We start from the raw sequence: 25482 nt of genomic DNA, 5'->3' as shown, positions 1-25482 counted from the left end.
CAGAGGGGAGACCCACTGCCCTGTGGCTCAGCCCCCAGGGCCTCCGCGTGGCACAGGCAGTCAGGTTCAGCAGAGAACAATGAACAAAGGTTCAATCAGAGAACCTGCAACATGTGCCCAGGGGTGAGTGTTTCTTTGCCTCTTGCTTTGAATGAGTGCATTCTGTTACATGCCTCTGAAGACACAACTGCTGCGAGCAAAGGAACACAGAAGCTGGCATGCCCTACTGAGTGTGTCATGAAGTTCTGGAAAGTAAGCGAGAGCCCCCAAGAGCTCCAGGCTCTGGGCAAAGCCACACTTGGGAGCCATATTCCAAGCATCAGCTCTTAGGAAGGGTCATGCTTAGAGAATGGCTTTGGGACTTCCCCTGTGGCTCAGAAGGTAAAGTATCTGCAATGTAGGAGACCTAGGTTCAATCCCTGGGTTGGGAAGACCCCCTGGAAGAGGCACGGCAACCCACTCCAGTATTCTTGCTTGGAGAATCCCCATGGACAGAGGAGCCTGGTGGGCTACAGTCCAGAGGGTCACAGAGTCGGACACGACTAAATGACTAACACTTTCACTTTCACACTAAGAGAACAGCAGGCCCTTTGTCCTGGGAGCTCACTCCAGGAGAAGGAATAGCCAGTTGGTTTGGGGCTGAAGGGAGGGTTTTAGAGCTGAGAAAAAGGGTGAGTGAGGTGGGTTGGAGTAGGCAGGGTGGAGAATCCAAAGATGGCTTCATGGTAGATGGGGACAAAAATCTCAAGGAGGAAATTCGCCTTGTGGCTCTGGGCATGACCATCCCCTAAAAGCCAACGAGCACAGCAGTGACCAGGGCCAACTACCATCCTGCAGGAACAAGGGGGCAGGACAATCTCTGGGCACCAGACCTGTGATGCTGCAGGGGGACCCAGGGATCCAGGGGGATGGGAGGTGTTCTGGAAAACTGTGGCTCCAGTGGAAAGAGCAGTGAATGAGGTCAAATGTTGGGATCACAGTTCTGTTGCTAGCTGGCTGTGTGCCCTTGAGCAAACACCTCAGCCTAACTGAGCCTTTGTTGTCCCGCCTGATCCAAAGACAGCAGATGCAAGGCCACCAGAGCCCTCTGTGACTTACGGTGGCTTCTACTTGGAAGTTCTGTCTGCTTCTCCAGAGCATCAGCCCCAGGAGGACAGGGCCTTTGAGTTACTTCCCTGCTGTCTGCAGCCCCCAGCCCAGGGCTGGCCCAAGGTGGGGCCAATGAATTGCAGTGAGAGTCTCTAAGAAGCAGTGAGGTCTGGCCACCGGAGCGAGAGCCCTCGGGAGGGACGGGGAAGGTGTGGCGGTTGAGGACCAGTCCTGCATCGCCGCCTCCCTCCTCCCAGCTCCATGCTGGTGGAGGGGCTTGGATTCCTGGGGCGGGGACCCAGGAATCACTCCCACCCCCCAGGCCTGCCTTCACTTACCATACCTGCAGAATGGGGTGATAACAGTGCCCACCCCACAGGGCTGGCATCCCCACAGTAAGGTAAGTTGATGAGAACAGGAGCCGTCACAGCGGGTGCTCCATAAGGATGAGCTGCCTGCCACCGCCAGTGAATGGAGGCCCTGCCCCTCCCCGCTATGCCGGATCTGAACGAGACAGGCCTCCATCTGGGCTGGGGTCCCACCCACACTGTTCCCACCCACTCTGTTCTGTCCGTCTGTCTCTGCTCAGCAACCCAAGGAGCATCACTGTAGGAACGGGCTCTATCCCCGCCACGCTGCGTGGCCTTTGGAACCTCCCTAGGGCTGGGTTTTGAGATATTCCTTCTGATTTGGAAGACTGTTGGGGATAAATGAGATCATGGGCAGAGAGTGCCCTGAAGAGCTCCAGGGCTTGCAACCAAAAGAGATGCTTACAGGAGCGGATGGCAGGGACGTGACGTGACTCTCCCAGATCTGGGCCTGCTGAGCCTGTCCGGTCCACCTGGACGTCACGCTGTGCCCACCCCACGTGCGGCTCACCCTCCACCCAGAGAGGGGACCAGTCAGTCCACAGGCACCACCTCGAGGCACCAACCACAGGTCCCTTTTATCCCCAAAACATGGCATTATTTGTAGCCAGGGACATTGAGGGCAGGAGGGAGATCCCAAGTCCCTGGGACAGCCATGACCTGGAACAGCATGGCTGGGGACCCAGGAGAAGCCCCTTCATGCCACTGAGAAAGATAATGGCCTTCCCATGTGGTCTGATGGAGTCATTCTCAAACAGCTACCCGCCAGCAGAACCCCACTGCATGACTGTGCTCTTCTCATCCTTCTCTGTCCAGACACAGCTCTCTCCCTCCTCACCTTTCTCCCCATCCCCACCCCCACCCCCAAGACTCTGAGCCCCCGCACCCCAGTGTGAATTCATCTGTCTGCAGGGCTTGCCCTGTGAGGGGAGCACGCAGGAGGGCCCAGGCGACGGGAAGGACAGGGGCAGGGAGGGCGGGAGCCCAGCTGCCCTGCTCTTCTGTTCTGGAGTTTGGGGGCTCAGGGCCCTCTGATGGAAGGAAGCCCCAACTCGGCAGCACCAAACCCAGGTATCAGGGCTCCCCTCCAGGGGCCAGGTGTCCTCTCCTCCCCCCACCCTGCCCTCCCTCTGGGCACTTACCCGGAGGTGCAGGTGGTCTGTCCAGGAGCCGATGACCTTGTACTCGGCAGAGCCGTTACGCAGCTGGTACTGGTAGATGTCATAGCGCCCAGGTGCGTCTCCATTCTCATTGAAAGTCACAGGGTTCCCCGCAATGCCTGGGCGGGGGGGATGGGGGTCTTAGCCCAGAGACAGGGAGGAGCGTGAGCCCTGGGCAGCAACACCTTTGCATGGAACATCTCAGGGGGGGTTTACTCCCTGGAAGCATTCGAAGAAGTTCCCCCACTCCCACCCCATGGAGCCCCGGGACCCCTTCCCCAGGGTTGGGTGGTGCCCCCACCTGAGAAATTGACATTGCGGATGTACTTGAGCAGCTGGGTGCCATCCACGGGGTCCATGCGTGGGCAGAGCCCCACGCGGCCCGGACACAGGTCTCGGTGCATGGCGTGCAGCGCATGGCCCATGGCGTACACAGCGTCGATCACAAACTGCACCTTCCCCTCCTGCTCATACGCCGAGTCCTGCCCGATGCGCTCCCGGTCTGCAACGAAACGTTCAGGGTGGGAGTGCCCACGAGGCCCATGAGCGCGCACGGATGCACAGCGGGAACCACAGCGGCCCCCCCGGGATACAGCCGGGTCTCCGGGACCCGGGCCCAGGGCTAGCTTCATCACCCCAGGGGATGGTCTCGTGGGGGCACCTGGGGGATGGTCCTGAGGGCCCACTGCCCTCGTGACTGTACGGCTGGACCCTGTGTGAGCTGGGAAGTCACCAGGGCAGAAACTGCGTCTGTAGATGAGAGCAGTGATGCCCTACAGCAGCTCAGCCATGGGCGGCCACCAGCCAGGGGCTGCTGCCCCACCACGGGGTACAGGGTGGGGGGGAAATTGAGGCCCAGAGAGGGTGAGGGGCTGGCTGCAGGTCCCTCAGGCTTCAGGACACCCGATGCCCTCAGTGGCCTCCAGATGCCCCAGACATCAGGGGTCAGCATCATTGCTGCCCACCCCTCCCCCGTCAGTGGCCCCCCAACCCACCCCTCCCCCGTCAGTGGCCCCCCAACCCACCCCTCCCCCGTCAGTGACCCCCCAACCCACCCCTCCTCCTGTCGGTGACCCCCCTACCCACCCCTCCCCCGTCAGTGACCCCCCAACCCACCCCTCCCCCGTCAGTGACCCCCCAACCCACCCCTCCCCCGTCAGTGACCCCCCAACCCACCCCTCCTCCTGTCGGTGACCCCCCTACCCACCCCTCCCCCTTGTCAGTGACCCCCTTCCTTAGCCAGGGTGAATGAGCTTTGCAAAATGGGGAACGCACCGCACCGCCTTCTCACTGCAAACAGCCGTGGCTCCCTAGGGCGCCAGGCCTCCTGTCCTCACCCCCTGGGCGCTGGACACACCCAAGCCCTCTGCTCTGGGTCCTGTACAAACTCTCTGGCTGCCTGAGGTCTTGATGTCCTGTCAGTAAAAAGATCATCATCTTGCCCCACAGAAGTGCTGTATATGAGATGAGCTACAGAAAACCCGTGGCACAGAGGAGCTGACCAAGCCACATTATTATGGTACTTAAGTGCTCAGAAAAGAGGGCTTCTAAGCTGGGCTCCAGAGGCTGCGGGGCTAGAGCAGGCCAGCAAGACTTTCTGGAGGAGGAGGAGCCCCAGGCCTGGGTCATAATGATGATGGAGAATACAAGCTGCTAACTTCTAAGGAGCATCTACTCTGTGTCAGGTGCTGTTTTAAGCTCTTTATGTATGGAAGTCATCAGATAATCACAGCAATGCTACGAGGTAATGATCCCCATTCATTTCTACAGAGATGAAAACACTGAGGCACAGAAAAGGTCCCTGGCTTCCCAGGACCACACAGAGCTGGATTTGACCAGGTGCTCCGGCCCCCGCCTGTATGCCTGAGTGACTGAAAGAGGCGGATTGCAGCAGGGAGGGCAGGGAAGTGGGAGGGGCAGGAGCTCTAAGTGGAGAACCGGGGGGACGGCAGAGGAGAGGAAGGGGGAGGATGGGCAGACTGCCAGGGACCCCAGCTTCCCCTCCCAAGCCCACAGCCCTGCACAGAGCCTGCCTGGCAGCCTCCTCCCTCACCGCTAGGATGATGAAATTAACCCTTAAACACACACAGACACACACCCATGCCTCCCTGCTAGAGGGCCAGGGCCACATCTTACAGAGGTAATTCCCCAGTGGCCAGCAGGGTGAGTGGCACCCCAAGGGGCCACGGGCCTGGGACTTCAATGGGTGTCACTTGGGAGCCAGGTTGAGGCCTCAGGGATCCACAGGTCACCCCTAAGTTCCTCTACTTTTAGCTAATTCATGGTCACTGAGCCCTGCTGCCCAGGGCTCCCATGGAGCTGATGGAACATCTCCTCTTCCTATCTTGGCCACCAAGAGACTGTGACCAAGGTCAGAACCTGACTCCAGTACCCTAACCTCGGGGTCACAGATCAGAGGCCCCCAGTACCCAGACTGGACAGTTTAGGGGCAGACTCTCGGTTGGCTCTGGGGGAACTGCTGGCTCCAGACATGCCACAGCTTCTGCAGCATGGCCTTGGGGCTGGAGACAGGGTGGTCCTCAAGGCTGAGCCCTTGGCTACCCACTGCACCGCATTCGCACCAGACTGTCTGGGCAGGAACCCCAGCTCGAACACATCATCTAGCTATGACCTTGGACCTGCCACCTCACCTGGTGGGCTTCAGTCTCCTAGACTGCAAGATGAGGATGTCAATGGTGCTCAGCTCATAGGTCGGGATAGGGCCCCCACGAGGATAAACGGGTCGACGTTCGCAACAGGTCATAGAGAGGCCCGGTGCTTGCCAAGCGCTGCAGAAGCGCGTTAAACATGAGGGCACAGAGGGGTCTAAGCCCTGCCCTCCTCGGAGCTCCGGGGAAGGCAGAGCTGTGCCAACGGGCAAAGCTGTCTCTCGGCCACGGCACAACAGGTGAATGGACGGGAGAGGCAGGTTCTCCGGCCTCAGCAGCCTGCCCTCTTGTTCAAGGCTTCTGATCACAGGTTCCAGTAGCCAGGAGAGAAGCTCAAGGGACAATCTTGCTCCCAGAGGGTGACAGAAGAGGCTGGGATAGGGTGGTGCAGAAAGCCCCAGCTGCGGGCCCTTCCCTCACCCCAAGCCCCTGGGTCCTGTCCTCTGTCTGCATCCCGCCGTTCCACATCCCCAGAGCTCCCATCACACCCTCATTTCATACGGATGAGAGACTGAATTATTAACCAGGATGGAGGGGGCAGCTGTGGCCGCTGCAGAGAGCGGGTAGGGATCTCCCCAGGCCAAGGACATGCCGGGTAAGGCACCCTGGCGGAGCTGCCCTCTGGCAGAGCGGCCCTCTGCCTCTCCGCTTCCAGCTTCCCTTAGCGGTCCAGCTGAAGCATGCATCCTTGGGCCATGCAGGTCCGGGACCACATGATCTCAACTGGGGTCACACATGGAGTGCAGATGACCTCATGGGAGCCCCTCACCAGAAGGGCCCACCTCTGCCTGGCTCCGGGGTCCTGTGGGCTGTCAGCGGCCCTGGAGCACAGCCCCTCGGGATCCACCCCCCCACCCCCAGAGTTGCCACAGGGCCAGCCGTCGATTTCTGGAGATTCCCCAACACACTTTCACATGGTTGACTTTTGTCTCAAGTCTGCCCCCAATGACAAATGAGATAACAGGGCAGTGAGGCGCCCTGCAAAGGGTCTCTATTTGTAAGGGAGTGGCAGGCCTTGAGTCTGCCCCCTACACACACTCCGTCTCATACACACAAGGCTCCTCCCCTAAGCCCCACAAGAAGCAACAATGACGGACCCTAAGTGTGCTCCCTTTGGGGGAGGGAGCAGGGGTCACAAACACAAGTTAAACAAGGTCAAGACGCGCTGTCCTGAATGTTGGAAGCTGCACCCGTAACCAATGAGGCTCTCTGTACACCCTTGACTCCAGCAAATAACCCTGCAGTGTGGTCAATGCTTCCTTTGTTCTGAGCCAGACCGGCCACCCTCACAGAAGAGGAGGGTCGCAGGTAGTCGAGGGCAATACCGAGGCTTGCGGTAATCCTGACCACCGGCAGGTGTTCCTACACACCTCGGGACTGGCCTGGCCGGTGAGTGGCTGGGATTTGAACCTAGATCTCTCTGGCTCCCAAAGAGTGTCTGCCACCCTGAACTGTCCCCTCCTTCTTCTCCCTCCATCCATCCTGATTTGCCTCCTTCCCCTTCTCTGGGGCATCTGACCAGGCCTAAGCAGGAGCCAAGCATCCCTATCTGCAGGGCTAGAGGAGGCAGGGGGCTGTGGAGGGAAGCTGGGGTCAGAGAACCCCCTCTTGTCGGGGGGAGGGAGGGACCCCCAGGCCAAGGTGTGGGAATCGCAGTTCTGGGAGGAAGCAAGACACAGATTTCCGAGAGCTCCTGGAGATCAATTCCGGACACATGGCAGCAATGGCAGCAGCGACAGACTGAAGATGTCCTAATTGTGTCCCGAGGCACAGTGAGCCAGAGAGGCGTTTGGCTCGGCCACGGGTGACAGCCAGCCCCAGAACCGTCAGCGAAAGGATTTTCCCCGCGTCAAAACCCCCACAGCTGCGGTTACTACGGCGACTGCAGCCTTTGTCTGCAGGTTGTAAATTGTAATTGAAATGAGTTTTCAAGGTTGAAATAACCATAGCTCCTCCCGGTCTCCCCCCTCACTTCCTCGAAACTCACCCCACCCAGCCACATTCCTCCTAAGGTCTAGGCTCACGTGTACACACACACAAACACACACACACACACACTTTCTCACAGGTATGGCAAATCAACCACATATACACTCACACATTTTCACATCTGCACACGTAGAGTCACAACACAAACGTGCCTGCATTTATACACATCTCTATACACACATCCACGTCCAAACGTACGGAAACAGAAGTGGCCACATACACACATGCTCTACAGCCACAGCTACACGATTAGCACAGCACCTCTACACACATGTGGTTATTCAGATTCACTGCTGGCGGAGAAGCCCCACAAACAGGTCCTGACAAGGATGTGAGCACAGGCATTTTATCTGGAGGTGATGCTGAAAGCACAAGTCAGCGGTAAGGAAGTGAGACGAGGGCGTGAAGGGAAGGCACCAACGCCAGGTGTGAGGCTCGCCCACGGGGGCTCCAGAGAATGGTGGGGCCTAGTCCTCAGGGCGGCCCATCTGAGGGAACACACAGCCCCACCCCTGCCGGCTGAAGGCCAGAGGCTGCTCCCGGGGTGTTCATCCCACTGGCAAAGTGGTGCTGGGGGGCCTCCAGGGGGACACCTCAGGGTCCGCAGCCCCAGGTTCAAGTCCACATGGGTAACTGACATAGGTGTGTGGACATACTGCACATATCTACAGATCTGTACACTGGCATCTATGTACAGACAGGCCAACATCCACACCGGTTTTCATCTGTCAGGCAAACTTCCAGGGAGCAGGATAGGAGGATCCCAGGATCCCCCTAAGGAGAGCTGGTGCGTGGCTCTGCCCTGGACCAGCCCTCTGACCAGGCTAAGCAACACTTACACCGCTAGATGAGAATCCAGGGTAATCATGCTTACTTTGTGGGGCCGCTGATAGGATTCAAGGAGGCACAGATGTATCAATAAGACACACAACATCATACCATGTACCTACTCTTCTCTAAGCTTCCCTTTTCCTCTCCTCCCTAACACTCCCCCAAGGGATAACTCCCCACTGCCCGAGGCCTCCACCCAGCCCGGCTGCCCCTCTGCATGCAGCCTGGCATATGCTGACTCTCCCCGCCCTCCTCACGAGATGAGCGTGGGGTGCCCACCCCACAGACAGGGCCCAGGTCAGCTTGTCCACTGATACAGGGGTAGGGGAGGAAGCTGACACCTGTCCTTTCTGGCCACTCCCCCTTTTCCTGACCCCACCTGTGGTTGAGCCACCCCCCTGGAACACGCAGGTTTTTCTTAGGGTCCCCAAGTCCTACCCCCATGTCCTGCTCCATCACCTGGGCCTGCTCGGCACCGCCAAGTCACATAGCAGGCTCCCCCTCCTCATCTGCGGCACCCTTGTTCTTCAGCCCCACCCACCCCACCGTGTCTGCCAGCCCCTCCCCTTTTTCAACCTCCATCAAGCCACCTGCTTTCCTGGTTGGTGCTGTTGTTCAGTCGCCCAATCGTGTCCAACTCTTTGCAACCCCATGGACTGCAGCACGCAAGGCCTCCCTGTCCCTCACCATCTCCCAGAGTTTGCCCAAGTTCATGTTCATTGCATCACTGATGCTGTCCAGCCATCTCATCCCGACAACCTCCTCTCCTTCTGCCCTCAATCTTTCCCAGCATCAGGGGTTTTACCAATGAGTTGTCTGTTGGGATCAGATGACCAAAATACTGGAATTTCAGTTCTAGCATCAGTCCTTCCAGTGAATATTCAAGGTTGATCTCCCTTAAGATTGACTGGTTTGATCTCCTTGCTGTCAAAGGGACTTTCTGGTTAGGGGACCTCTAAACAACTCAGCCTGGTCCCCTCTACCCCAGGTCTGTTCTCCCAAACTTGGCCTCAGCTCTGTGTCAGCTCTCATTCTGGGGAACCCTGAGCTAGCCCCAGTGCCTCATGGGCCCTTAACGATCAGCACCTTCGGGGCAGGGAGGTGAAGGGGGAGAGGGGAGCTCCTGACTCCCTCCCAGGTGCTCCCTTTTGGGCTCTCATGGGTGGTACAGCCCAGGGCTCCCCAACCTTGAGCCAGCCCCAGTCCCCTTCTGAGGGAAGGTGGTTCTGTCCCAGGAAGATCCCAGGGTGAAAACACATCAGAAGCTGAAATCCTGGCGGTGACATTGATTTCCAACTGCAAATAATCACAGGAGCAGAGAAGCTGTCTTCACAATCATAAAGACCACTTCTGGATGGCCATTGAATGAAAAGGCAAAGTTCAGAAATCGTCAAGGAACTCCTGGGTCCCTGAGAGTCTGACCTCAAGAATGCATCCCCAGGGTCTTCCCTGGTGGTCCAGTGGTTAAGACTCCGAGCTCCCAGTGGAGGGAGGTTCGATCCCGGGTCAGGGAACTAGACCCACATGCTGCAACTAAAGGACCCCCGTGCCACAGCTAAGACCTGGCACCGCCAAATAAGTGATTTTTTAAAAAGCAAACAAACAGAACAAAGAATGTATCCCCAGGGTCTTCCCTGGTGGTCCAGTGGTTAAGACTCCGAGCTCCCAGTGGAGGGAGGTTCGATCCCGGGTCAGGGAACTAGACCCACATGCTGCAACTAAAGGACCCCCGTGCCACAGCTAAGACCTGGCACCGCCAAATAAGTGATATTTTTAAAAACAAACAAACAGAACAAAGAATGTATCCCCAGGGTCTTCCCTGCTGGTCCAGTGGTTAAGACTCCGAGCTCCCAGTGGAGGGGACCCAGGTTCCATCCCGGGTCAGGGAACTGGATCCCACGCGCTGTAACTAAAGGACCTCGCCTACCACATGTAAGACCCGGCACCACCAAAGAAATGACTTTTGAAAAGCAAACAAACAAAACAAAGAATGTATCCCCAGATGTCCACTGACCCAAATTCAAGAAACAGGATGTGGATGTCCGGCCAGATGGGAGCAGCCTGAAACACTGTTCCCCTCCCCACCCCAATACAGCCTCTTATGGGCTGAGTTGAATAGTATCTCTGGGCTTTAGTTGGCTTGTCTGAAATGAGGGTAGCTCCAGGGACCATTAGAATAGAGTGACATGTGCAGCAGAGTCCACACTTGGCACCTGGACAGGCCAGCTCCGAGGGAAGGCCCTTCTCTCCCCTTACTGGTTCTGAGACTGCAACATCCCCCCCCTCAGCCCAAGAGCTAGGGGCCACACTCACAGTCAGCCCCTCACGTGGATGTCCCTTCTCCCCCCTCACCCAGCCATGCTTCCTCTCCCACCAGCAGCTTCTAGATTTTCCTCTGCTGGATCTTTGCTGGCAACATACAAATATGCTCTAATGTCTCCCATTTAAACAAACAAAACCCTCTCCTGACCCCGCTTTTTCCCCAGCTAGCATCTCTCTCTCTGTTTACAACAAAACTTCTCAGAAGAGCGGTCCTTACTCACTTACTCATCATCAATTTCTCTCCTCCATTTTCCTCCTGACCAACTTCAGCCTGGGTTTTGCACCCACCTCTCCAAGGAATCTCCCCATGACTCAGCCTGACTCTCCATGCTCCCCCCCACTCATCTCAAAGTACAGCCAAGAACCTCAGAGTCCTCCTTGATTTTCTGTCATCTTTCTCTCACCTCAAATCCTTTAGCAAACTCTGCAGCCACACTGCAAAATTGATAAAGAATCAGACTCCTCACCATCTCCACGACCACCACCTGCTCCAGGTTCCCATCACCTCCTACCCCAGCCTACAGCCCCAAACTTGTCTCTGGCTCTGCTCCAGAAGGCAGCCAGAATGAGCCCACTATTACATAAATCTTATCACACTAATCCTTTTTCAAACCCTGCCATGGCTTTGTCTCATTCTGTGTTAATAATGACTAAAACCTTACTAATGGCCAACCAGGCCCCACACACACACTGTGTTAGCCAACCGTACCTTGGACCTCAGCTGCTACCTGTTGCCCTCTGTTTTAGCCATGTGGGCCTCCTCACTGCTGCCTCAATCTGCCAGGCCTGAGCCTACCTCAAGGCCTTTGCACATGCTGTACTTTCTGCCTGGCAAGTTCTTTCCCAGTGACTTTCTCGGTGAGGACTTTGGGCCTCCTGATTTAAAAATGCCACATCCCTGGTCTCCCAGCACTCTCAGTTTCTCTCCAGGAGGAGGCCTCCTGGATCTGTCTTCTCCTGTCTCAGGATTAAGCCTCCAGAGGCCCTCGGCTCTGACCACTGGGACCGCACCATCGTGTACACCGTCCGCGAGGCCACACAGTCTCCCACCGGCAGGGGGAGCTCCATGGGGCAGGTCTGTTCCCGTCCAGAGCCCAGCACAGGGCTGGGGGCACAGTCAGCCTGAGAAAATTCCAGTTGAACAAGTGAGCAACAGCACAGAGGGGAAGGGCTCAGGACCCCTCTGGCCACCACATGGCTGATGGCTTGAGCAAACGTGAGCTCCCCTAATGCATGGCACAGCCTGGCGCATAGTAGGTAATCCCAAATGTGGGTCTTCCTTCCTCTCCCCAGTTTCCTTAGGAGTGTAGAGGTGAAAAAAACTGTTAAAGCCAGGCTGCAAGAACCAGGAGGGCCCTGGGGATGGGACATCAGCTGGCTTGAGGCAGGACATCCCTGGAGCCAGATGGCCAGGGTTCAAATCCCAGCTCTGCTATTTACTCCTGAATGATCTTGGGAAAATCTTTAGCCTCTCTGCACCTCAGTTTTCCTTTGCTTCCACTGGGGCTCAAATGGTGAAGAATCTGTCTGCGATGTGGGAGGCCCAGGTTCGACAGCTGGGTTGGAAAGATCCCCTGGAGAAGGGAATGGCAATCCACTCCAGTATTCTTGCCTAGAGAATTCCATGGAAGAGGACCCTGGAGGGCTATAGTCCATGGGGTCACAGAGGCGGACACGACTGAGCGGCTACACTTTCACTTTCCTCATCTGTAAAATGGGTTGCTGTGGAGAGTAAATGCAAAATATCAGAGCAGAAATTGACATGTAATACACGCTATACAAATATCAGCTGTTACTATTGTTACTGCTGCTAACACAGGCTGGGTGATTGGCACCTCCCCACACATCCCCAGCAGCCACACAGCCGCCCTCCCTCTCAAAGCTCCCAGCCCCTAGGAGCAGCAGGCAGTAAATTCTCCTATCTCCTCATAAACCAGACCTTCCTCCGCTCAGCCATCACCTGGCTGGCAGAGCTGTCAAGAAGACAGATGCCACATCTGCCTTGTTTACAGCTTTAATCCCCAAACCCTGTTCTGCAGGCTCCCAGGGAGGGGCCAGGAGAAGAGGAGGGAAGCAGGCGCTGCCCTCCCACAGGCCTTGACAGCTGCCAAGACGCCCGCTCAATGACCCCTGTCTCGCTCAGGTAGGGGGCAGGCCGCAGGCCACCTTCCTGTGCTTCCTGCAGACAACTTCCCCCCTCCTTCCCCAGGAAACCGTGAGCAAGGCAGCTCTGCTCAGGATGGGGATCAAGGGATGGGAGTGGGTAGTATGATTCCCATTTTACAGATGAGGAAACTGAGGCCTCAAGAGATGACCTGCCCAAGGTCACACAGCTAGGAAAGTGGTAGCACCAGGATTCACACCCCGCTAAGGGGGACTCTCACAGCTGTGCATTTGAGAAAGAACGGGTGCCCACGACCCCTTGCCATTTTGAGACACATCAGCCCAATCTCCTGGAGAAGGAAATAGCAACCCACTCCAGTATTCTTGCCTGGAGAATCCCCATGGACTAGAGGAGCCTGGCGGGCTACAGTCCATGGGGTCGCAAGGAGTTGGACACGACTAAGCGTCTAACACACAGACAGCCCAATATCTGCCAAAAGACTGCCAGTATCTGCTGCTCTTCTGAGGCTCTCTGGCCACAGAAGCCCTCTTTGCCATTTGGACACGGCATTGAAGGGTTAACATCCTCCAGGGAGAGCCAGCAACGCCTGACAGGAGGGGCTCCCCTGCCAGGTCAGGACTCAGCACTGTCTTTGCTGGGCCCCAGGTTCAATCCCTGGTTGGAGTATTAAGATCTCACAAGCCACACAGTGGAGCCAAAAAAATATTAAATAATCAATTTTTTTAAATGATTGCAGGAGGGAATGCCCTGGCAGGTCCAGTGGTTAGGACTTGGCAGGGCCCAGGTTCAATCCCTGGCTGGGGAACTAAGAGCCCACAAGTCACATGGTGCAGCCAAGAAACAATTTAAAATTGATCAGTTTTTTAAAAAAGATTGATGAGAGTTGGTATACACACACCCCGGCTCCCTCCCACCTCCAGTGGGATGACTGGCAGGCATGCTTCATTCTGTCCCCAGAGACCCCAGGGGAGTAAAGCTCCAGCTGTTCGCGGGGTGACCTGCTTGGTATTACACCCTTGATGGCCACCTTACCTCTGCAACCAAAGTTTCCTGGGATCCTCTCCCAAAGAACAACTGGCCGTCAAATCCTAGTCTGGAGGGGAATTCAATTTAACACCTTCAGATTCTGAAGGATGAATCAGATCTTCCCAAGTGTAAGACCCCAGCATGAGATGGTCCTTCCCACCCTCTCGGAAGGTCACCAGGCCTGTTCTCGTCCTGGGGCAGGAAGGCATGGATTTGGCAGAGCACAGGGCAGGGGAACACAGGAGCTCCCAGTGAGATCGTGGGCAGGGCAGCAGGGCCCGTGGGACTGACAGGCAGAGGCCAAGTATCCAAACTGTTAGCATCGAGGGGACCAGAGTAGACCCACCCAACGCCACCAGCGTGGACAGTCAGCATCCTGGGAGAGTGAGTGGGAAGCTAGGCTTGGAGAGAGAGTGAGGCAGGTGGAGAACACAGGGCTGGCTGAGGGCCAGCAAGAAGAGGGGCTTGGACCATGGACGGGAAGGTGGCAGGACAGGCAGGCGGGAGAGCCAAACCGCCTGGGTACCAATCCAGTTCTGCCCATTCTCTATTACTGCAATGTTCACCAGTCACCTCAGTGTCCTCTTCTGTAAAATGGGCGCAACAATATGATGCTGTCCTCTGTCATTGGGAATCCTACAGCTAACAGAATCCTTACGACAGACTTGAACTGTTAAATTACCCAATTGCATCTAAATCCCACCTTTCCCCTTTCCTCTCTATCAACAACTACCACGAATTTTTTTTAAAGAAAGTTTGGAAGTAGGCTATTTTATTGATTTTTTGGCTCTGCCTGAGGCATAGAGGGTCTTAGTTCCCACACCAGGGACCAAATCCTCGCCCCCCGCATTGGTAACACAGAGTCCTAACCACTGGACCGCCAGGGAAGTCCCCAGCAATCACCATTTTATGAGCACTTACCATATGCATCATTTTTCAGCCAGCTTCTTCATACCCTTCAAACACATCACCTATCCTCCCAACAACCTGTTGAGAGGGGTTGGTGGCTTCCCTGCCCTCTCCAGGACTCAGGTTACTTGTCCCAGGTCACAGAGCCAGAAGGAAGCAGAGTCAGACCCAGCCCCTGACGCACTAACAGGTGCCGAGTCCCAAGCCCATAGTCCATGGGTGTCACCCCGGCCCTCCTGGCCTAAGATGTTCTTCCAAGGGACCAGCTCAGCTCAAACCTGGGCGGGGCCACTGGAAGACAGGGCTGCCTCCCCTCATCCAGGGTGGTCTCAGCTTCCACAAATGTTCCCCCACAGCTCCCCCACCCCTCACATTACCCAGACATGGGTGAGTTCACTGTGCCTGGCCTGGGGCCACACAAGGACCCTTACCAGTCCCTGCTGGGGCTTCCAAGGCAGCAGGAAGGATCCAGGTCAGCTGGAACATGCTGTCCTTCGGTCCTTCCTGGCCACCCCACGTTCACTGCAGGCTCTCCTGCTTTGCTCAAGCCTTCCCCTCACCTGGGGCGCACACCATTCCCCCTCCTATCACCCACTTCTCCCTCCAAGCTAGTGGTTCCCATACTTGGCTGCACAGTAAACCACCCGGGGCACCTTTTTAAAAATCCCAATACCCTGGTGGCACACAGGACCAATTCCATCAGAATGTCTGGGGCTAGTAGCCAAGCATCAGCATTTGAAAAGAACCCCAAGTGACTGGATGTGAACAAAGCTGCTCTTGCCCAATATTCCCAGCCCTAAATACACACTGGGAGAGCTTGAAAAACAATCCATTCCCAAAGTTCTGCTTTGTGGGTCTGGGGGTGAGGCCCTGGTAGAGGTCTGTTTTTTTTTTTTAATTGGAGGATAATTGCTTTACAATGTCGTGTTGCTTTCTGCCATACAATGTGAATCAGCCATAAGTATACATACATCCCCTACCTCTTGAACCTCCCTCCCACCCTGCACCCCACCCCTCTAGGTTGTCACAGAGCACTGGGTTGAGCTCCCTGTGTTAGACACAACTTGCCACTAGCTGTCTATTTCACATGTGATAATGTATATGTTTCAATGCTTCTCTCTCAATTCGTCCCACCCTCTCCTTCCCCTGCTGTGTCCACAAGTCCTTTCTCCATGTCTGCATCTCTATTCCTGCCCTACAAACAGGTTCATCAGTACCATTCTTCTACATTCCATATACATGTGTTAATGTATGATATTTGTTTTTCTGACTCACTTTACTCCGTATAACATGCTCTAGGTTCATCCATCTCACTAGAACTGACTCAAATTTGTTCTTTTTATGGCTGAGTAATATTCCACTGTATATATGAACCATAACTTCTTTATCCATTCATCTGTTGATGGACATCCAGGTTGCTTCTATGTTCTGACTATTGTAAATAGCACCGCAATGAACACTGGGCTATATGCGTCTTTTTGAATTGTGGTTTTCTCAGGGTATATGCCCAGTAGGGGGATTGCTGCGTCATATAGTAGTTTTATTCCTAGTTTTTTTTTTTCTTTTAAGGAATCTCCATACTATTCTCCATAGTGGCTGTATCAATTTACATTCCCACCAGCAGTGCAAGAGAGTTCGCTTTTCTCCACAGCCTCTCCAGCCTTTACTGTCTGTAGACCTTTGATGATGGCCATTCTGACCTGGGAGAGTATTAAAAGGTCCAGGCGATGCTGAGGCACAGCCAGGCTTGAGAGCCACCATCTTACGACGTGCCTCCCATCAGCCTTCTCACCTGCATCCCCAGACACCCTCTGGGCTGGCTTTCAGATGAGAAAGTCAAGGCCCCGAGAGGGCACAGCTGGCTCAGGTTGAGGGCTACCCAGAGCCCTCCCAAGGTCCCTGACTCCAGGTCCTGCTGCAGAGTTACGCAGACCAAGAACTCACAAGGACCCACATCCAACCATATCCATGTGGACACGCCAAGGCAGCCACAGTAGCGGGCCGAGGATTGAGAGCTCAGTTCTGGGTCCACATCTTGCTCTACTGCCTTCCATCTGTGGGAACTCAGGTCCCTTTACTTACCTTCTCTGAGTCTGTTTCCAATCTGTGAGAGGCCCGTCGTCCCATCCTCCCACGGCTCATTCCCTGCCCGTTTCAGGGCTCTGCTGAAACGCTGCCTTGCAGGGAAGCCAGACTCTTATCTATTTTGTTTCTACTGCACATTTTCCTTCTGACATAGTCTACAGTTTACTTTTTTTATCTTGTTTATTGTCTGTCTCCCCATTAGAATAAAAACGCCAAGAGCTTTTTGGCTTTCATTCCCTGCTACATCCAACATGCTTAGAAAAGGGCCAAGCTCTGGGAGTCAAACTGATGTCTGTAGAGTGACTGCGGGACCCTCAAGGAGTTAGAGACGCTCAGACCAGTGAGTGGCAGGGTGCATGGGGCAGCTGGGGTCAGTCAGTTCTGTGGGCTCGCCATATGGACGTCCGGATGAAGCCCAAGGTGGTCAGCCAGAGGGCGGTTTTGCCCAGATCCAGGAGGCCCTTCCCCTATAAGCAGCGTCACCGACGGCTGGTGGCCTGAGAGAGCCCACCCACTGGACCTGGAATCAGTCCTGGACCCGCCCCTCCTGGCCCCACCCCCGCTCCCGGCCCCGCCCCTCCTGGTCCCGCCTCTCTTGGCTCCTCCCGACCCCGTGCTCCCGGCCCCCGCCCCTTGCACCGCCGCCTCCTGGCCCCGCCCCCCGCGCGAGCTCACTGGTGCACTTCTTGACGTGGCTGCCCTTCTTGAGCGCATGGCGGCTGAGCTTGCAGTGGAAGTTGTCCTCCCAGAACTCGGCAAACCATATGTTGCGCCGGTTGTTGTCCAGCGTGCGGCTGGAGAAGTAGCGGTCGAAGCCTGGCGGGGAACCAGGATGTCAGGACCCGGCGCCCCTCTTTCCACCCGCCCCCAGCCCTTCCGCTCTTCCCGCCGCTTAGACGAGGCTCGGGCGGATGAGGAGGGTAGGAAGAGCGCACCCTCTGATCCAGGACCCAGGGGGAAACGTGAGACGTTTCATTTCCTTCCTGGTGAAAAGAGCTGGGTTGAGTTCCAGGGGGAGCCTGTGTCATCAAACAACGGCTGCCTTTATGGAAGAAGTACAGGATGAGGGTGTTTGCGCTGGTTCTTAACTACCGAAATGCTAATATGGGACTTCCTGGAGAAGGAATCACCTGGAGGTCCTGGGATGAGAGCAGAGAGGCTGGTGCGGGCGGGGGGTCGGCGCCCAGTCCTGGGAATACGTGAGCTCTCTGGTTCTGAAGAGGAGAAGGAACCAGAGAGTGTAGGGACTGGCCCAGGTCACACAGCAAGACAGGAGCCTGAATCGTCCTCCTTCCAGTCCAGAACTTCCCCATGGCTCACTGAGGCAGTCTCCTTCTCCGAATGCTCCAGAGGACTTATCAACTCTGCTCTAAGCCCAGAAAACCCGGACCCAGGCTGGCAGGCTGGTGGGTGAATAAGGCCTTCTCTCCCCCAACTGCCTTCTGACCCACAGTTGACCAAGCTGCTGGGAACAGACCCGAAAGCCTAAAAGTTCACCCAGCAACGAGTTCCTGCTGGTGGCAGGGCCCAGTGGAGGCTCAGTGACCGCTGGAGCTGTCAGGGAGGCGCTGGCACTGGTGGAACGCTGACTTTCTCAACCTGGACACTAGTGATGCTGGGCCAGTTCACTCTTTGCTGGCAGCGGGGGGCCGATGGCGGGCGGAGGCTGTCCTGGGCATTGCAGGATGTTGAGCGGCATCCCTGGCCTCCACCCACTAGAAGCACCACTCCCTGATCATGACAACTAAAAATGTCTCCAAACAGTGCCAAATGTCCCTGGGGATCAAAATCACCCCCTGCTGAGAACCACTGCTTTCGTGGTTTCTCTGGTGCCCCAGAGAGAAAAGGGCTTTGTATGGCAAGTCCTGGGTTCAGATTCTAGTTCTGCCACTTAATAGCAAGTATGTGTGACTTACTGCCATCAAATGGCACTTAATCTCTCTGAGCCTTAATGTATTCACTTACTAAATGTGGGGTTGCTGGAAAGACTAAATGAGATGTCTGTATGGGGCCTGGCATTTGTGGGTACCAAGAGCCATAGTTTTTGGTTTTTTGTGTTTATTATGGCTTGAAGCTGAGAGGGGCAGTGTGGAAACTCCTGGCACCTGTGTTCCTTCTGCCTCGGGGTGAATAGAGGACATGGTCATGTCCCTCCCCTACTCAGACCTCGGTCTCTTGGAAAGTTTGGTGGAGGTAGATGTCTGCAGGCTTCCCAACTCCATCAATGCTGATGTCTGTTGACCTCAGTGAGAGCAGGGGAAGAGCCCCTGGGAGCCTGCCGCCACTGTGGGGAAGACAGTGAGGTCCCTGCCAAACTGGACCTTTAATAGGAACTTCGCATCTCACTCACAGCAAGGCTCCAGCCAGAGCAATCTGTTCCTGCCCAGGGCAACTGAGTTCTGTCCCAGGAGTAAGGGCCCACCCAGGGCCCAGCAGGTCTCTGCAGGGAGGTCCCTACCCCATCATGGCAGCCTGCTGGCAGCTCCCAGGGCTCTTCTAGCAGAGGACACACTCCCAGTGGGGCAGGGGTCTCACTTCTTCTGTCCCAGATGGGAGAAGGGATGAGAGTATATGGGGGTGAAGGAGAAGTCTTGATAAATGAGTCTCCTGTACTTGCCACCACCCCCAACACCCACGAATATCTGAGACAGGAGAAAGAAGGACCCTGAGCGTGGCTTCTAACCCCACTGGGACGAGTGTGGCCAGGAAGGCCTCCCAGCCCAGAACCCTAGCACAAAGAAGCTGGGAGCCAAGGAAGAAGAGAGGGCGCAGGAAGACGAGGAGCTGGAGAGGGACAGTGGGGGGGGACGATAAGAAGGACCCGTCAGGGTGACGCTGAGAGTGGGGTGCACGGAGCGGGGGGTGGGTGGTGGGCGCGCCGTTGTGGCTGCCAGGCCTACCTCGCACGGACATCCTCTTGGGGAGGATGGTGACGGCGCCCTCGGCCACCTCCTCCAGGTGCAGCACAGGGGCGATCTTGGAGCCCCAGCTGTCCGAGCCCATCCAGAAGAAGTGGCCAGTCTGGTTGGCCTTCCGTGCCGCCTCCAGCACACGCCTGTGGGGACACGCACCAGCCCAGCCCAGCCGTGTCTGCCCACAGGCTCCCCGCCCTGGCCACACCTGCCCTTCCCCCGGGCTCATTCCTGTCCCCCTCGCAGCCTGTGCCTGGATCCCCCGTCCTGACCCATAGGAGCCTGGGGCCCACAGCCACCCCAGCACCCACGCCTGGACTCCCAGGCCCCCGGGTCCCTGTTGCCCTGATCCACACCTGCCTACAGGCCCACGGCTGCCCTTCACCCACACTGCATCCCTATACCTGCCTGTGCCCTGGGCCCACAGCTGCCTTCTGGCCCAGCGTGGTCTCCCAGACCCATTCCTACCCCTGGAGCTACCTCTGTCCCCGCCAAGACCATGCCTGTTTCCCTCTGGTTGGACCTGCCCCATGTCTGACTCAGGTCCCCAGAAACACATCTGCCTCAGCTCTGTCCTCTGAGGCTCCCAGACCCACACCCCCTGGCCCTTTGTCACATTTATATCCACTGTCACACACACACACACACACACACACACACCCCAACACCTGTCCCCCTCTGCACCCCACCTCCTTCTGTGCCAGAAGTCCAGGTGCTTCAAAGAACCGCTCCCACTGCCCTCGCAGATGGATGAAAGGGTGCAGGTAGCCAGGGGCTCCCCACCGCCACCCAGGCCACAGTGACAGTGGTCCTAGTCAAGTCAGGGGCCCTGGAGCCCTGCGCAGGGTCCAGCCCACAACGGCGCTCAGTCAGTGCTAATGGATGCTTGAACTAAGTGGCCCCTCAGAGACAGCTTCTAGATGGAGAAAAACAGGAAGGACTGGGCAGAATTCCCCGCCATGTATCTCATCCCATGGGGACAGACGGGAGCAGAGAGGAGGCAAGCAGCTTGCCCAAGATCACACAGCAAGTGAGAAGCCAGGATACTAGAAACTGGCCAGCCCGTCCCATGGACGAGGCCAGGACAGACCGCGGGGCTTGGGGCGACTGCCGGACCTGTGCAGGAGGCGGCCAGCTGGGGCAGCAAGCCTCGGGCTGTCAGGGAGGAACGTGTTTCCTCACCCCAGGGCCCACACCTGCCCTCCTCACCAAGGCTGCTGCAGCCCCTGCAGAGTCCCCTAATTGTAGGCGAGGCTGCTCTCAGAACCCACACCGCAGCCCTATTAATACCACCTGTATCCGGCCAGCCAGAGATGACCAGAGCTCCCAAGGCTCCATCTCTGCAAAGTCACCTGGGTTTATTTTTACCTCTGTTTGCTTCTGAAAACGCATGTGGATTTCCAGCAAGGCGCCCCTCTTCCCACATACCCCGCCCAGCTGCTCAGGGGGTCAGTCTAAGGCCCTTCCCCTGCCCCCCCCCCAGGTGACCCTTGTCTGGGACCCTTGGCCTGGCACCCTTGTCTCCCCTCCCCACGTGTGAGTCCGTCAGAGCCGCTCAGGAGGCCGCGAGTGGGGTGTGTCCCTGGATGGGCTGGGAGCCCCGAGTAGTGCTGGGCGTTGACATGGGCGTGGGGGCAGGGCCGGGGACTGACTGAAGGGAGGCTCAGAAAGGAACTCCAAAGGAGCTCCTCCTGCTCCAGGTGCCACCTGACCTGCGGCAACAGGGACCCAGGGCCAGAGTTTAGGGACCCTGAAAGCTTTGTGGGGACCAGGAGCAGCTCAGGGGTGCCAGTTGGACCCTGAGGACTCCCACACCCTGGGACTTTGCTGCCTGAGAAACACCCATTAGAGCTGGTGCTTGTGGCTTTGGAGGCCTTAATGACCTTCCAGAACATTCCCCTCCATCCCCCCTGGCACCCAGCAACATCTCCTGGGAGAGAATCTGTTTTGCTGCAACTCAGGAGTCCAGGATAAGGTCTTTCCAAGTGGGAAAGAGTTTTGGAAAGAAGAGTGGACCCAGCGTGGATGCTGATTAGTAATGGGGAGGGGGCCTCATGGAGGCAGGGTGGACCGGGCTAGCTGGGCTGGGCAGGGGGGCAGGTGGGCCGGTGGGCCAGCTGTCTGAGGGAGGTGGTCTGGGGAGACCACATCTCCTCTGCAAACACAGGGCATGACTCCCTAACCAGATTCTCAGCAGGAGCTGTGTCTCCCCCTCAGTCTAGGGAATCAAGGAGGCCGGCCCTTCTTGGCCACGACATCCAGTCTTAAAGAGGTGGAAGGGAGAGAAAGAGCAGGAAGAAGGAAAGTGCATTAGGAAGGGTGCTCAGGGGTCATCTTTTAAGGGCACCTGAGACTCTGACCTGTGACTCAGGACCCGGGGGCAGGTGTGCAGGGAGGCAGACTGCTCCAGGGTGTCTGTACCGCATGGTTCTGGCACCGGGAGTCCACCTGCCCCCACTCTGCAAATGCGGACACTGAGGTCCAGGGAGGGGATGATACTGCCCACATGAGTGTGTGCCCAGATCAGGACTAGAACCACAGCCCAGGCCTCTTCCCACTACTCTGAGCTCGCCGAAGGGAGGACGGAGGGGCTGAGAGACAGCCACCCCACCTCCTGCCAGCCTCTGCGTCTTCGTTAATGCACATTCCTGCATTCAGCACTCCAGCAACACTATCAAGCAGGCTTCATTAGCTCCGTTTTTTTTTTAAGCAGAAAAGAAGCCCAGAGAGGTTGAGAAACTTGCCTGAGGTCACACAGCTAGTTGGAGGAAGAACAGGATTCCCACCCAGGGGCTCTCACCCCAAGCCCATGGCCTTAGCCCCTCTGTAAAAGGACCAGCTAACCATCCTGAGTTGGTAGAGTGGATGCAGGAAACGGGGAGGGGGAAAGGAAGGGGAGTCCATGAGCCATAGCCTGCGCCGCAGCCAGAGGGGTCTCCCCACCACCGCCTCGTCGGCTCGCCCCACCTCTCTGGACCCCAGGGTGGGTCAGGCTTGCCCAGAAAGGTCTCCAGCAGGGGTCCCTGGTTCCCCAGTCCCGCCCCACTGCTGCCTGTCCTCACCTGATGTCATCCTCGTTGGCGAAGATGATGACCGCCCTGGCGTTTGACGTCTCCAGGAGCCGCCGGATGATCTTGTCGAACTCCCCAGGCTTGGGCTCCCGAGGTATCTTGACGGACTGGGCGATGCACACGCCCCCTGCAGGAAGGGCAGCGGTCGGCCTGGGGCAGACAGGGTCTTCCCCTGAGACTCACACTCCTGGGGGCTACTCACGGTGCCCTGGCCTGACTTGCTCCCAGGTCCCGATCCGGCATGGGCTGTGCAGTCAGAACAGCCGCAGTGCAAATTTTGGCTCCACCAAGCTGAGTGACCATGGACACGTCACTTAAGTTCTCTGTGCCTCTCTTTATAAAATAGGTTGCTAGCAAGAAGCAATATCGTATCGGGCTTAAAGCTAGACTTCCTGGGTTCAAATCTCAGTTCTGCTGCTTACTGCTGTGTGATCTCAGGTTAGTTACTGAACTTCTCTGTTGTCTCAAATACATCATCTGTAAAGATAATAATACCACCTATTTCATAAGGTTGTTTTAAAGCTAAGGGAGTTCATGCATATATAGTAATATCTGCCACACAGTCAGTGCTTAGTAAACATTGGTTCTTTTTTGATGTAACTACCTCATAAGACTTTTTGGAGGCGCAAATCTGAGAATGAGAACAAACTGCCCCCCTTGGGCCATTAGTGCCTCTGGTAGCCACATCCACACACACCTGCCAGGGCGCTTGGGCCTGGGCCCCACGCTCGCCATCAGGCCCCTGTGTAAGGGCGGCGCAGGGTCGCTGACTCGTGCCTGCGCATCCCAGGCACTGCTGCTGCAAGCCCAGCTACTGCCCGTATGCGGGCGTTCCTAAGCTCCCCCCTGGGCACTCACAGGCCACTCAGTGTGCAGGCTCTCCAGCTTCCTCCCTGACCCAACAGGGTGCGATGACACCCAGCCTCCCTCCATCTTATTTAGGACCAAATTCCCAGCAAGGAGCTTAGAAGAGCCCAGGAAGGCCATTCTTGAGGGACTGCTTTGGTGGAGGGGCTGGAGGAGCTCTGATTGGGATCAGAGGGTCTTTAGGGGCCTCCTGTCATTCCTTTCTCTCTGGCCACTGCCTACCTGGCTGGATCCTGGGGAAGGGGACCCAAGGCCTGCCTACCTCTCAAGCTTATTCCTCTACAAGAAGCCGCCAAGCCTGCAGGCGCCACCAGGATGCAGTCAACACACCCCGGGATTCACAGCCAGGCCGCGTGGCTCACAGAAACCCTGCGCGCACTCTCCACCTCACCCGGGCAGTTCCCGGCCTCAGCTGTGTCGCCCCAGTGCTGGCGGGGGAGCTGGCAGCATTCGTGTATCTCAGTCTCCCCTCATCTCCTGCTACAAAAGCACCTGTGGACCCGTTTCTAGTATCAACCGTGTTTGACGGATGAGGAAACTGAGGCTCGGAAAAGAGGTGATTTGCCCAAAGCCACACAGTCCCTTGCCCCACTGGGATACAGAGTGGTGCCCCCAGGGAATAAGACGTCCAGCACCTCTGGTGGCAGAGTCAGGGTTCTGTTGATGGAAAAGGTTGAAGGAGTATTCTTGATGAAGGCGGATCCCGAGACCATTGCCTTCCTCCGGGTCCCACTCAAGGGCCTCAGCCCAGCTCCATCTCACACAGGATCCTATTGGGTTGCAGCCAAACTACCCACCTTAGCCAGGCACCTGGCTGCCATCCTTGGGCACCCCCAAGCCTCCATACATCCTCTCAGTCCAGGCCAGGGTCACCTGAGCCTTCTGAGCAGACTCCACGCACCTCTGTGAGGAGAATGGGCTGCAAGGGTCCCTAGTGTGGGGAGACACCTGTTTTACCCAGAGGAAGAGGGGCCAGCACCCAGCTCCACCCAGGGGGGGCCCTCTATACTTAGGGCGGTAGGTGGAAACCAAGGAAGGCTGCCCAAGGGTGGTGGCCCTGAGCTGAGCAGCTGAGTTTTAGTGGCAGGAGGCCCGAGCAGATGGGAGCGGGGAGGGGGCATGCTGAGGAAACAAGGCGAGCTGAGGAAACAACTAGAGAACGGGGCTGCTCTGTGCCCGGCGCCCGCAAGGCCCGGAGCCGCGTGACACAGGCTCACTCTCGCGTCGCCAGGAAATGGGCCCTTGGTTCTGTGTAGCAGGTGAGGCAGCCACAGCCTCTGTGCCCCACCCTGACCAGCGCCCACCTCCTTTACTTTCTGCCCCTTCCAGGCAGAACAAGAACCTCAGGTCCTCCTAGGATGCCCACAGAGGCACCAAGCACAGAAGAAGAGCATGGCTAGAGGGGCTCCTGGGCGAGGGAGGGAGTGGGGTCTGGGGGCAGGACCGGGACCCCCCCCCCAGTCCCAGCTCACAAAGAGAACCGACGGGAGCCAGTCTCCTGCCCCCAGCGCTGGCCCTGCCCTAACAGCGGCCGGGCAGACACTCAGCTTCCAGCTAAATCCTCCATATGGCTCCTTTCCAGTTAGAAAGTGGGCCAATTGCTACAGTTCTCCCCCCATCTGGGGAGACAGATGGACAAGAGGAGGAGGCTGGACAGGGGGTTAGGACGAGCCACCTGGCTCCAGGAGGGAGGAGGGGGCCAGAGGGCAGAGAGGAGGGAGGCAGAGAGTGGGAGCAATTGTTCTCAAAGAGGCAGAGACTCTTAGGTTCAGTCACATTTCTGGGTGATGCTCCCCTAAGAGGGTCCACCCTGTGGTACATGTTGCAGGCTTCATTTAGCTTCTTCTTCGAAAGAAGATTCAAGTGACCACAGTCTGGTCAGCAAGTCACAAGGTACTCAAGATGAGAGAGAGTCTAAGCAGGAAGCAATGTTCTTACAACTGCAAGAGTGGGGGGACTTGAGGGGAGTCTGGGAGGTTTCGAATGGAGCTCAGTAACACTGAATGTTGATAATGTCTAGTGCCTTTGAATATTATGCTGCACACTCTGCATAGACTCA

At 56.8% G+C, this 25482-nt stretch overlaps 1 protein-coding gene across 1 annotated transcript in view; it reads right to left on the bottom strand.

Annotated features, from left to right (window-relative positions):
* Nucleotides 1–25482, bottom strand: part of GRM4 (glutamate metabotropic receptor 4) — a 107192-nt gene that overhangs the window by 15429 nt on the left and 66281 nt on the right. Inside the window, exons 4-8 of the mRNA XM_044931201.2 lie at nt 22548–22683; nt 19474–19628; nt 17249–17389; nt 2919–3119; nt 2600–2736 (exon numbers count right to left, since the gene is read on the bottom strand). Of these exons, the coding sequence (XP_044787136.1) occupies nt 2600–2736; nt 2919–3119; nt 17249–17389; nt 19474–19628; nt 22548–22683 (770 nt within the window). The remainder of the gene's footprint in view (nt 1–2599; nt 2737–2918; nt 3120–17248; nt 17390–19473; nt 19629–22547; nt 22684–25482) is intronic.

Source organism: Bubalus bubalis, chromosome 2 (genome assembly GCF_019923935.1).
Source record: "Bubalus bubalis isolate 160015118507 breed Murrah chromosome 2, NDDB_SH_1, whole genome shotgun sequence".
Classification (NCBI taxonomy): domain Eukaryota; kingdom Metazoa; phylum Chordata; class Mammalia; order Artiodactyla; family Bovidae; genus Bubalus; species Bubalus bubalis.
This window is presented reverse-complemented; position numbering and strand designations above follow the sequence as displayed.